Source organism: Anoplopoma fimbria, chromosome 10 (genome assembly GCF_027596085.1).
Source record: "Anoplopoma fimbria isolate UVic2021 breed Golden Eagle Sablefish chromosome 10, Afim_UVic_2022, whole genome shotgun sequence".
Taxonomy (NCBI): domain Eukaryota; kingdom Metazoa; phylum Chordata; class Actinopteri; order Perciformes; family Anoplopomatidae; genus Anoplopoma; species Anoplopoma fimbria.
This window is the reverse complement of record NC_072458.1, coordinates 24,255,416-24,267,561: the sequence shown is the minus strand read 5'-3', so window position 1 is coordinate 24,267,561 and position 12,146 is coordinate 24,255,416. Positions and strand designations below refer to the sequence as shown.

Below are 12,146 nucleotides of genomic sequence, written 5' to 3'. Positions count from 1 at the left end.
GTGTTCAGTGTGTCTGTGAGTCTCAGAAGCGACTGAAAGCTCTGGAGTGTAAAACCTCGTCGGTCTCTGAACCGGCTGGTGATGTCAATGCGTTGGACAGGACAGAGAGGATTGTGGGTAGTTTTGTGACGGCTCCATTAGAGAGTGTCAACAGCTGATGTTTTCACAAGAGTTCTTCTTCTCCTTCTCATTCTCCTTCTTCTTCTTTGTCTTCTTCTCCTCCTCCTCCTTCTTCTTCTTCTGTGTCTTTAAAGTAGCTGCAGGTTTTATTGGATCAGAAGAAGAGCTCAGCGTGATGATGTGTTTTTATTTTCAGCTCTGATGATGCTGAGTCAGCAGTCATGTGACCTTTGTACCACAGTACCTCATAACAACGACACACACACACACACACACACACACACACACACACACACACACACACACACACAGGCTCTGATTGGTTGAGCTGCGTGTTGCTGTCTGATCTCAGCAGACAAACAAAACTAAATCTGATTATTTACATAAAGAAAAGGAAGGAAAGGAAACAAGGGAGGAAGGAAACCTCCTTCCCTCCTATATCCTTCCTTCCTTCCTTCATCCTTCTTTCCTTTCAATAAGAGATGAAACTGAGGGGAAAGTTTTAAACATCATGAGACTCTTCTTCTTCGTTGGTATCTTTGTTAAACGCTCTCATCTGTGGAACCGTCATTTACTGACAGACAGAAACGTTACTGACTCTCAGATGACAGATTGTCCCTGAAGGCACCACAGAGGTCGGAGTGCAGCAGGTGTTCACTGACTGCAGTTTAGACTCAGAGACTTGATGATGAAGATGAGGATGAGGATGAAACTGATGATGGTTCAGTCCAGTCTATTTTCAGTGATTTATCTTCTTTTACTTCTGAACTGAACATTAGGTGTGTGTGTGTGTGTGTGTGTGTGTGTGATAATCACATTTATCTGCTTTAGGTTAAGGGTTTATAAATATAAATAAATGTTATTAATGATTACTATTAGTACTTTATTTCTCACAGTACCATCACAGTCAGCAGTATCTGTGTTTCCTCCTCAGATGAACTTTGAGGATTAAAGATGAACGAAGTTAAAGCGTCTCTGATGAATGAAACATGAACCCAAACGTCCACTCGCTTCAAACGGAAACGCTTTCATTCCTCATTTTAACATTTCATCCACTGCTGGCAGTTTAATCTATAAAAATAACAATAAAACATATATTGATCAGCTGATCAATAATGTGAATCTAACGAGTAACTAAAGTTATTGAATAAATGAAGTGCAGCAAAAAGTACAAAGAACATAAAGAGGCAATATTATAACTTCAGTTACTTTCTGAAACACAGGTGATGTTCCATGTGAACCCAGGTGTTCGTTATCTCTGTGTCACTGCACCTGTGTGTGTGTGTGTGTGTGTGTGTGTGTGTGTGTGTGTGTGTGTGTGTGTGTGTGTGTGACCTAATTCCATCAAAACAAACAGCAGCTGTGAGCTCAGAGAGAGTTTCTGAGGAGAAGATGCTTCACTCAGATCATTTTTCTGTTGCACCAAATCTCTCGGCAGCTCCTCCCTCTGTGTGTGAATCCTCCTCTCTGATTGGCTGTCAGGTGTTCAGGTCGACAGTCTCACCTGTCAATCACAGCTCCAGGTTAAATGGCTGGTAACCATAGCAACAGGACTGATGCTTCAGGGATTCTTATCAGTTAACTCACACACAAGGATCTTTAGATCCTCCTCAACGCTATGATGTGCTCAAAGACATCTGGAACCTCTGGAACCACTGGTGACTTCTTCAAGACCCCACAACTTCTTGAACCTCTTCCAGGAACATTTGAATCTTCTCAAGGATCTCTGGAATCTTCTTAAGGACTTCTTGAAGCTATGTGTGGACCTCTGGTAACTCTTTCAGGACCCCTAAATCTTCTTGGAACTTTTTCCAGGACTTGAAGATGCTCCTTAAAGATGAATAAAACCACCTGAAACACTTCTGCATCTTCTCAAGGATCTATAGAAGAAGCTCTTCACTATTGTTACAGACCTCTGGGACCTCCTCAAGGACCACTAAAACCTCCTCAAAGACCACTAAAACCTCCTCAAGGACCACTGAAACCTCCTCAAAGACCACCAAAACCTCCTCAAGGACCACCAAAACCTCCTCAAGGACCACCAAAACCTCCTCAAGGACCACTAAAACCTCCTCAAGGACCACTGAAACCTCCTCAAAGACCACCAAAACCTCCTCAAGGACCACTGAAACCTCCTCAAGGACCACTGAAACCTCCTCAAGGACCACTGAAACATCCTCAAAGACCACTGAAACCTTCTGTCACATCCACCATGTTTATCTTTACACATCTTTTATATTTTTGACTATTTTGTGTTTCTTTGCTTCGGTGTCATACTTTGCGGTGAAGGTGCTGTCCCGTAGGTCTGATTCCCTCCACAGTGACATTCATGTGTGTTTGTTTGCAGGTGAAGGATGAGCGGAGGGCACAGGAAGTGTTCGACCTGGCTGATTACGAGCGTTCGGAGGAGCTGAGGAAAGCAAAGAGTCGCAGCAAGAAGAACCACAGTCGCTTCACTCTGCTGCGCTGCAGACGGCCGGGAAACGCCGTGAGTCTCTTAACGCTTCATCTTTTATCAGGGAATCATTTCAGATTTAAAAAAGCAGCGCTGGATGACACGTTATGGTGGTTCATCCTGAGGGGAACACGAATGAGGAGCCATCACACTCCACCCAGAAGGAGAAGTGACTCTTTATTCATCTTCGTCCTCTCGTGTTCGTCCTCTCAGATTACTGCGACCCTCCCGACTCATGCTGCCACCTCATTGGTTGGTTTCCAGCCTCGGCCGCAGCGATTGGCCGAGCTGTGCTGGGTGGTTTTTTTCTTCTTCTTCTATGAAAAGGTTTAATCCTCAGAATCCCATTAGTCCGCCAGAGGACGAGTCACAGCGGAATAATCCCCGGAACGCTTTCACATGTCCGTTTTATGTTTAATCTGCTGCAGTTCATTACGGCCGCACAGGGATGACATCATGTTATATGACATCATATCACTGAAGAAGTCAGCGGATTTGTTATTTACTGATTTCTAGCTCTCAAAATAAAAATGACATCCATGCAGCTTCTCCTCATCCTCCTGATCCGTCAGGAGTTACAGTCACTGAATTCAAATCAAAATCTATCTACAGTTCTATCAGCTTCACTGATATTAAACAGTAAATACAGAAGTTGTATAGAATAAAGACAATTTGTTAGAATACTTAACATTTAATCTTTAATCCATGAAACTAAATCAGAAGATTAGAAACACATAAGATTAACAGTAGTCATAGTAACGGATCAAAAAACTCAGACCAGAAATATAGTACCAGTAAATATAACTTTTAGATCACTGATCATGTTTTTTCACCATCAATACTAATAACCGATCATTGATGATCCATATTGTCTGATACAGATCCCTTTGTTGTCTGATTATAGCAGCTGGTCTACAAAGATCCAAGTTTATCACCAACATTTTACAGATTACATGTGAACACATCATGATAACTATAATTTACCTTCAGCCAATATTCATTTTCACTGAACAGAGCCTGAACGCATCATAATGTAACTGAACTGTTCTCCTCCTGTTAGCCGTTAGCGGTGCTGCTAACGTTACTAGCTCTCCTCCTGTTAGCCGTTAACGGTGCTGCTAACGTTACTAGCTCTCCTCCTGTTAGCCGTTAGCGGTGCTGCTAACGTTACTAGCTCTCCTCCTGTTGGCCGTTAACGGTGCTGCTAACGTTACTAGCTCTCCTCCTGTTAGCCGTTAACGGTGCTGCTAACGTTACTAGCTCTCCTCCTGTTGGCCGTTAGCGGTGCTGCTAACGTTACTAGCTCTCCTCCTGTTAGCCGTTAGCGGTGCTGCTGACGTTACTAGCTCTCCTCCTGTTAGCGGTGCTGCTAACGTTACTAGCTCTCCTCCTGTTGGCCGTTAGCGGTGCTGCTAACGTTACTAGCTCTCCTGTTGGTTTAAACACAGACTGGTTGTTTACAATGTAACATTATCAGAGATCAGAGACTAGAGAAGCATGAATGAAGTCCTGATCTCATGTTTTACTGAATATTGGAGGATAACGATCATCAGTAAAACTTTATTAACACTGTGACGGTTAACGGTAAACTGTGTCATTAATCTACGGTTCACATATGTGAAGAACCGTGAGGGGATCAGTACGGATCACAGATCAACAATGATCCGTTACACCACTAGTAGTGACCCTGAACAGGATAAGCGGTTATGGATAATGGATGGATTATACCAAACATAGTGAATTTTGTCTCTTTGCAGGTTCCTAACCTCGTGTTTCTGGCGGTGAGTCCGGAGGAAAAGGAATCCTGGGTCAATGCCCTCAATGTGGCAATCATCAAAGCCAAGAACCGCATTTTAGACGAGGTATGGGCGTCGTTTTGGTTGACGTTTATTGGTAGTAAACGTTGATTAAATTGATAGAGTTAAATACCTCATTAAGAGGTTTACTTAGCTTACCGCTCCACGTTTGAGTTAGCTTTGTCACAGTTATCCTCGGGTTTAGATTCAGTTTTAGGTGAGTTATAGAACCTTCTCCTACAGAGTCAGTTTCTATGTCTTTGTCCAGGTGACCATCGAGGAGGACGGCGCTCTGGTTCATCCCACCAGAGACCGGGCAAAGATCCCTCATGGCCGCCGGCTGCCAACCCGAGGACACCTTATGGCCGTGGTACTGGGACATCTTATTATCCTTCTCCCATTTTAATTTCAACCTTTCTCAATCAAAAACAAGATGATATCATAACATCATCTTGTGTCACTCACCCAAAGGCGTCCACCTCCTCCCACGGCATGCTGACCCTCGACCTGGTTGCTGAGGAGGATGGTTTCTCCCCGGACTACGATGGTGACTCCCGGGAATCCTGGGAGAACCTCCACGGCGAACTTCAGAGGGGGGGTTCCAGTGGACAGCTTGGATCTTGGGGGGTCGGAGTTCGTCAGCGAGCCGGCACCGACGTGTCGAAGCTGCGGGTGACCCCCAAGGAGCCCAAGGTGAAGACCAGCAGTCTGCCCAGGGGGAGCGAGCTGTCCTGGGGAAAACAGTCCTACCTGGAGGCCTCCAAGGTCCACAAGACCCAGCAGGTGCAGGTTGGGAAACTCTTAACATTCTTCTTCTTGTAAACGGTGAATCATTACTGCTCAATGCAGGACCAAAAATAACATTGGTACATTGGAACAGGAGAAGCTGTTATTCTGCAAACATTTCTAACGGTGGAGATCCAACAAATCCGGCCAACAAACGGAAAGAAACGACGTAACCCCCATCAGTCTGGCAGGGGGGCGAGGCTTGGTTCTGGACGGTTCTGGCTCGACTACTTTCAACATGGCGGCTGGCCACAAACATTCTCATTTTACAGCTAAACAGTACATTAAAATGTGCTTCTGAAAACATTTGAGGCGAATATTGATTCTTTTTTTTTTATCAGCACTGGCTAGTTTTTACTTTTTGATCTGAGTTTGACGCACAGGCTGCCTTGCAGTAGACAGATCAAATTTGCATGAAGTTGAAGTTGAAGATAAGGCAGTAGTCTTCATCACCTCGCTATCCAGTATCTATAGGAATGAACGGGATTCGTCAACTTCACTATGTCAAAAAACAACGTCACACTTGACCGAAGCAACCAATCACATCAAGCTAGCTTTACTGCTTTACCGCAGACTTCCTGTTTTGATGCCGATAGATGTGGTACGATTAGCGATATTAGACGCACCCCCGCTCCACTGGATCATCAGCTATTGTGCTCGACTTGCTTTTCCATCAGGGTGTTTCTTTGAAGCGGCCGCTCCTGTTGAGACGATTAAATACAAACAGCAGACTTTACCTTTCAGGTCCTTAAGGCTCAGTCTCAAACGCCGCAGCCGGGGAAGAGGTTCAGCATGCAGGGCCGAAGTCGCTGTGCCTCCATGGACGAAGTCCTCTCCTCCAGGTGAACCAACATCCTAAAATAAAACAAACTCATCACCTGACAAACCTCATTCACTGAGCCAAAACGTTCCTCATTCCATTGTCCTTACCCTCCCTCCTCATTTCCCCATGCAGACCGGCGATGATTCGCTCTGAGTTGCGCTCGGCTCTTCGGCGTTGTCCGACTGAAGAGGAGGCAGGGGGCGGGGCTTCAGTGCAGCCGGTCGGTCAGCTGCAGAGCCTCATTGCTCAGAGGATGCAAAGAGCTCAGGAGCTGCTGGAGGAGATGAGACTGCAGGTACCAATGAGTTCTTTAAGAAAACCAAAGGAAATGTTGCAGAATTTGATGGATGGGATGTAATTAAGATCAATGTTGTGTGTTCTGATTGACAGGAGCTGCAGAAGGCCAAAGCAGAGAGAGAACGAGGAGGCAGCTCACCGTACCTGAAGGGCATCGACTCCCCCCGCCTCCACCACCTCAGGGGCTCAGACTCTCCTCACTCCAGGTTCTTATTATTTTCACTGATCATATTTTGACCTCCTTAAGTCTCGGAGGTCTTTCTTACCATGACACAAAAAAGTCTAACATTCAAATGATTGTTTTGACGCTTTCAGTAATGAAGGATTGCTTAAAGTTGGTGCTGGCATTCGGAGGCAACAGGGGAAAGTAATCGTCATGATCAATCCTCTGGGTGCTAGAATATCATTCATTCAGATCTAATTGAGCTAAAGGTGCTTCTAGCAGACAGCTTGGGGTACTTGACTAAACCATACCTCAGCTCAGCAACAGTCTGGTTTGTAGTTCTTCATCTTAACAATCTGGACCCAGCTTCACCAGAACCATGTTGGCCACCAGGAATCTGGGTGGATCCAACGAGGAATACATGGTTTCTGTAAAGGTTAAGGCTCTCTTCTTAAAGACATTCCTTTGTTTGGTGTATCATGTTGGGTACCCGAACAAGGATGAAGGGTCTGACAGCGGGAGATCATTCTACAGGGTGCATGAAGGTCATATGACTTGTAGGTGTGTTATTCATCTCCTCCCTAAAGTCTGTCCAAGGACTCTTTGTAGTCTTGAGTCGTACAAAACGTGTCCAATGGAGCTCACTTTCAGTCTTTCCTCAAAGACATGCATTGTGTAGCACCAAAGTAACGGAACTAGTTAAGTTCAAACCCCGACTATCTTCAACCATGCACTGTATACAAGACGTGGACGTATTCAATTCAATTCAATTCAGTTTATTTTGTATAGCCCAGAATCACAAATTACAAATTTGCCTCAGAGGGCTTTACAATCTGTACACATGCGACGTCCTCTGACCTTGACCTCACCCATTGGTTTTTGAAACGCCGTTCTGAAGCTTAAACAGGAAGTGACCATATATGGACTGAGGAGGAGTGACGTAGAGACGCCGTATACGTCTCTGGTGTCGACCTGTCAATCAGTGTGTAGCCCCGCCCTAAAGCATCCCCTGCTTTATGGTCTGTTTGACTCTAAATGGAGCATCATTTACTAAATGAACATCATGCTGTATTGAAGAAGACTTGAAACTAGAGATTGAGACCATAAACTCATGTTTACAATGTTTACTGAGGGAATAAATCAAGAGAGAAGTAGAGTCATTTTCTCATAGACTTCTATACAACCAGAGGAGTCGCCCCCTGGTGGACAGGAGAGAGAATGCAGCTTTAAGACACTTTGGCATCAGCTTCACTCTGCAGAACCGGAGTTTGCTGCTTGTCTTCAACCTGCCTACACTTTGTAAACCACTGCATAAAGAGTTTTTTAGAATTTTTTTACCTCATTTGTGGTTGAGCCTCCTGAATTCCGCTGTCGGAAAGGTTGTTTCTGGCACCGTTAGATGATCTGACACCATGAATTAAACCAAAGAAATCAGTTTACTTGTTTAAAAAACAAATTGAGCTGTGAAGCCAGGTAGGATAAAGGTTTGACTGATTCTTGTTTTCTTCTTCAGCAGGTCGTCTGGATCTCCGAGGAGCCGGAGCAGCGACTCTCCTCGCGTCCGGGGCAAAGACTCTCCCCGTCTGAGAGGACGAGAGTCTCCTCGATCCAAAGCCAAGAGGAATCGCTCCAAAGGGGCCGACTCGCCTCGTTCCAGAGGATCACATTCACCCGCCACTAAAGCAAACGACTCTCCTCGGACTCTCCGTTCACCAAAACTCAGGGGACCATCCAGCTCCTCTTGTCCCAGCAAGGAGGACGATTCTCCTGTACAGAAGTCCCCTGAATCACCTCCAAGCGTCGGAGGATCCGACTCCTCTCAGGTTAAAGCATCTGATTCACCACGAGGGAGTGAAACCGACTCTCCTCGTGTGGGGAGCAGCAAGGAGTCGCCCTGTCCGAGTCAGAAGAACTCCCCAAGCTTTTCCGGATCCTTCGAGTCCCCGCAGCCCAAAACACCTGACAAACACCAGCAGTCTCCACCTCCGCCCTCCTCACCTCCCTCCCTGCTGTCGGAGGAGGACCCAGAGGTGGAAAGGAGGCGCGAAGAGGCCGAGCGCCTTCTGGAGGAGGCCGTGTCGTCGTGGAAGGAGGCGCAGGAAGTCCTGCAGGAGGTGAAGGAGCTGCAGAGCCAGACGCTGCGGCGGCAGCGCAGGAGGACCTACGAGAAGATGACATCGTCGGCGGCGACCGCGGCAGCAGATGAGGAAGACACGCCCACCTCGCCGACATCACCTGAAGAGGACGAGGAGTCCGAGACGCCGTGATGAGGATTTTCTTTTATACAAATATTCCTTGAATTTAATTTTCTCAGTGAAAGTAGCAGCGTTTGCCAGCATGCTGACACGCAAAAAGACAAACAGATAATTTGGGGATTTTCTTCTATTCCTCAAATGTTTTTCATCTTTTAATCCAGGGATGGTGGGATGAACACTGTGGATTATTTTGAAACCAGCGATCTTCTCAGCAGGTTTGTTGCACTAGACTGTCATCAGTCAGACGCCCTCTCACTTCTGCTGCCCGTTTTTACTCCACAACGTCTCTTTGTGTGACAGATGTGTCACATTTAATTTGAGTTAGTTCAGTTTTAATGGAGAGGCACTCCCCTTCACCTTCTCTAGCGGTGCTGCACGCTTTTTTGTCTTTTATCGCTGAAAGTGAAGTGAAAAGCCTCTCTGTTGAGTTCAAAGACAAGTTCTTCCCCTGAGAGTTTTTTTGAAAGAGACCTTCAGGGTTTTTGGAAGATGAAAAAAATACAGTTTGTCATTTAAAGAGACTTTTTTTTCCCAAGCTAAGATGTCAGCATTTATACAACGGGGATTTTTTTTCAATATGACAAAAACATGAAGGCACTGAAGAGCATTATGTTTCCTATTAAGAATTTAAATATCTGTTACCTGATTTATTTGCTAATATATATAAATGATGTCTTATTGTGTGACTATCTGTTGATACAATCTTATAAAATGTGCGTCTCTGATTTAGTTGTAGCGTCAGTTATCTCTCCCCGAAACGTCCTTCTAGATTCACAGACGTTTTAAGCTGTAAGAAAAATCAGGGAGTTTAATGTTCTACAACATGAAGAGAGAAAAAGCAATAATGTCAATAAGAAACAAAGAATATGTCTTCCCTAAAACTCTACTTGTTGTTCACTTATGGGCTGTAACAGAATGCAAATATATACTGTTTTAAACTGCTGCTCCTCCAAAGTCTGTGCAATATGTTCAGTTGTTTGGCTCTAGAGTGGTAATATTGATATAATATTATCTAATGAATATGTCACATGTAACTGAGATGGTGAGGATCTAAAAACTAGGAATTGGATGATGGGACATTTATAAGACAGTTAATCAAGCAGGACCCGTTATTATAGCTGATAGTTTGCTTTAGTTCTGCAGTTAAACATTTATCACAATTGACAGCTGACTCATTCTGGATATTCAGGATAATACAGATTTTTTCGTTGTTCAAAGAAGCAGCCAAATGCATTGGCAAAAAAACACAACATAAGGAAACAATTTTGATAACGATCCCTTGAATTTCTATACTGAAACTGACATTTTACAGTTGAATTATAAATTTATGTCATAAACACGTCACGAAAATGACGCGTTACAGACTTAAAATACTACATTTAAGTGTCGCTAACAGACGAGAAGCAATTTAAGTTTAGCTTTCTTACATAATGAAAATGAATTGTTTTAAGATTTAAATTACAAAATGAACGTGTCGCTGACAAACATGACAAAAGTTATGTTTCGCCCAAAAAGGTGAAATGTTGAAAGTATTTATCATGGATACATAAAGATCCCTTAACTTTGTTTTTGAAGAATTAGGACTAAGTTCTACTGAAAGGGACATTTTAGTTGAAATATAAACTTATGATGAAACTTATGACATAAACACATAACAAAATTAAGTTTTACTGACTTAAATGACTAAATTTAAGTGTCGCTAACAAACGGGACACAATTTACGTTCTAGACGTAGATAATGAAAATGACATGTCGCTGTCTAAAATGACTGAAGTTAAGTGACAGTAACAGATCGTGGATACGTACGGAGCCCTTCAGTTAGCATTTTAAGATTCAGGACTAAGACATCGACTGAAGGGACATTTTACGGTTGAAATATAAATTAACAAAAGAAACATTTACGAAACATAACGAAATTGAAGTGTTACGGACTTAACAGACAAAACTTAAGTGGTGCTAACAAACAGGACGCAATTAAAGTTTTGCTTTCTTACACGATGAAAATGACTTCTTACTTAAATTACAAACTTAATGTGTCGCTGACGAACATGACGTAATGTTTGTGTGAAATGAATTATGAAACGATTAAATCATTTATCGTTGATACGTACAGATCCATTTGGTTTGTCGGAGGAGCTTTCCAACATCTCAAAATTGACTCTAACAAACAAACGCAAAACGTTTAGGCGTCATATGTGTCACATGTGTTAGAGGTTAGAGGTACATACGTCGGCGACATACATGATGACATTTACATGTTACGGACTAAAATGACTAAATTAATTAAAGTGGCGCAAACAATTTAACGCAGTTGAAGTTTCGCTTCTTTTACTTTTACATGTTAACATTTTCTTGTCGCTGACTAACATGACGTAACGTCTGAGTCGCACAAATTCCAGATGATGAAATTATTTATCAAGAAAACATAAAAGAATCCCGTCAGATTGTTTTTGAAGAATTGCGGCGAAGATCTGAAGAGATTTTGACATTTTACACAATAAAAGTCAAGTGAGGGATAATAAAAATAAAAATCGAATCTGCCGACATTTACACCACCGTACATATGTGTATTTATTATCTGCAGCTAGATTTATTGATCTAGACTGCAGATAAGCCAAGTCAGTATATTAATACATATTCCTCTCCACCATTATGACGATTATTGTTTTATTATTTTGACATCATTCAAATCTCTCTCAGTTCAAACTAAATAATCTAAATAAACATTTGCTGTTTTTAAGACTTATAAATAACTAATATTTTAAACAATTAGAAATGATTGTTAGCTGCAGCCCTCGACAACAATATGTGTTTTTCTCGATTAAAACATGCACTTTTTTATAACTATTAACAACATGAAGAGCTGCCAACGTTTCCATTCTGATCAAATATGAACTTTTCTATTTAAAAGTCACTTTTTGTTTGTTTGTTGTTGGAAATGTAACTTTTAATATTCACATTGATTTATCTCAGAGTTTCTGTTTGTTCCTGGGTTTTTTGGCATGTTGTCATTCAGATGAAGTTTGTGGGAGGAAGCACGACACTGTGAGCTGGTTAAAGTTTATTTGTTCTGTAAGTAACGTTGGTGAAAAGATGTCGAACAAATGTGTTAAGTTTTATTTATTTTTAAGTTTAAGCACATTTACAACAATTTTGTTAAAAAATGAAAACAAGTTATTTTAAATGTTCCACCTTTTTTTTCTCACTTTATTTAACTTAAGATTTATATATTGATGTTTTTTGAATGATGTTTGAATTACTGTATAAGGCAATGCATTGTGGGTAAATGGAGCCAAAAAACACTGTTTATTTTCTGTTTCAAGCGTCTTCACATGCAAAATAAAATAAAATAAAGAAACTTATTTCACCTGATCTCTACTTACTTTTTATCTCTTTAACTACGTTAAGTTTTCTTTTAAATTAAGTAACTTTTTAATTTTCTTGATTTTAA

At 42.3% G+C, this 12,146-nt stretch overlaps 1 protein-coding gene across 1 annotated transcript in view; it reads left to right on the top strand.

Moving 5' to 3' along the window:
• The window catches only part of plekho1a (pleckstrin homology domain containing, family O member 1a), a 13,016-nt gene extending 4,309 nt beyond the window's left edge, over positions 1 to 8,707 (top strand). The window contains exons 3-10 of the mRNA XM_054605662.1: positions 2,468 to 2,608; positions 4,333 to 4,437; positions 4,640 to 4,741; positions 4,843 to 5,154; positions 5,902 to 5,999; positions 6,113 to 6,275; positions 6,371 to 6,483; positions 7,954 to 8,707. Coding sequence (XP_054461637.1) covers positions 2,468 to 2,608; positions 4,333 to 4,437; positions 4,640 to 4,741; positions 4,843 to 5,154; positions 5,902 to 5,999; positions 6,113 to 6,275; positions 6,371 to 6,483; positions 7,954 to 8,707 — 1,788 coding nt within the window. The remainder of the gene's footprint in view (positions 1 to 2,467; positions 2,609 to 4,332; positions 4,438 to 4,639; positions 4,742 to 4,842; positions 5,155 to 5,901; positions 6,000 to 6,112; positions 6,276 to 6,370; positions 6,484 to 7,953) is intronic.
• The last annotated feature ends 3,439 nt before the right edge of the window (positions 8,708 to 12,146 follow it).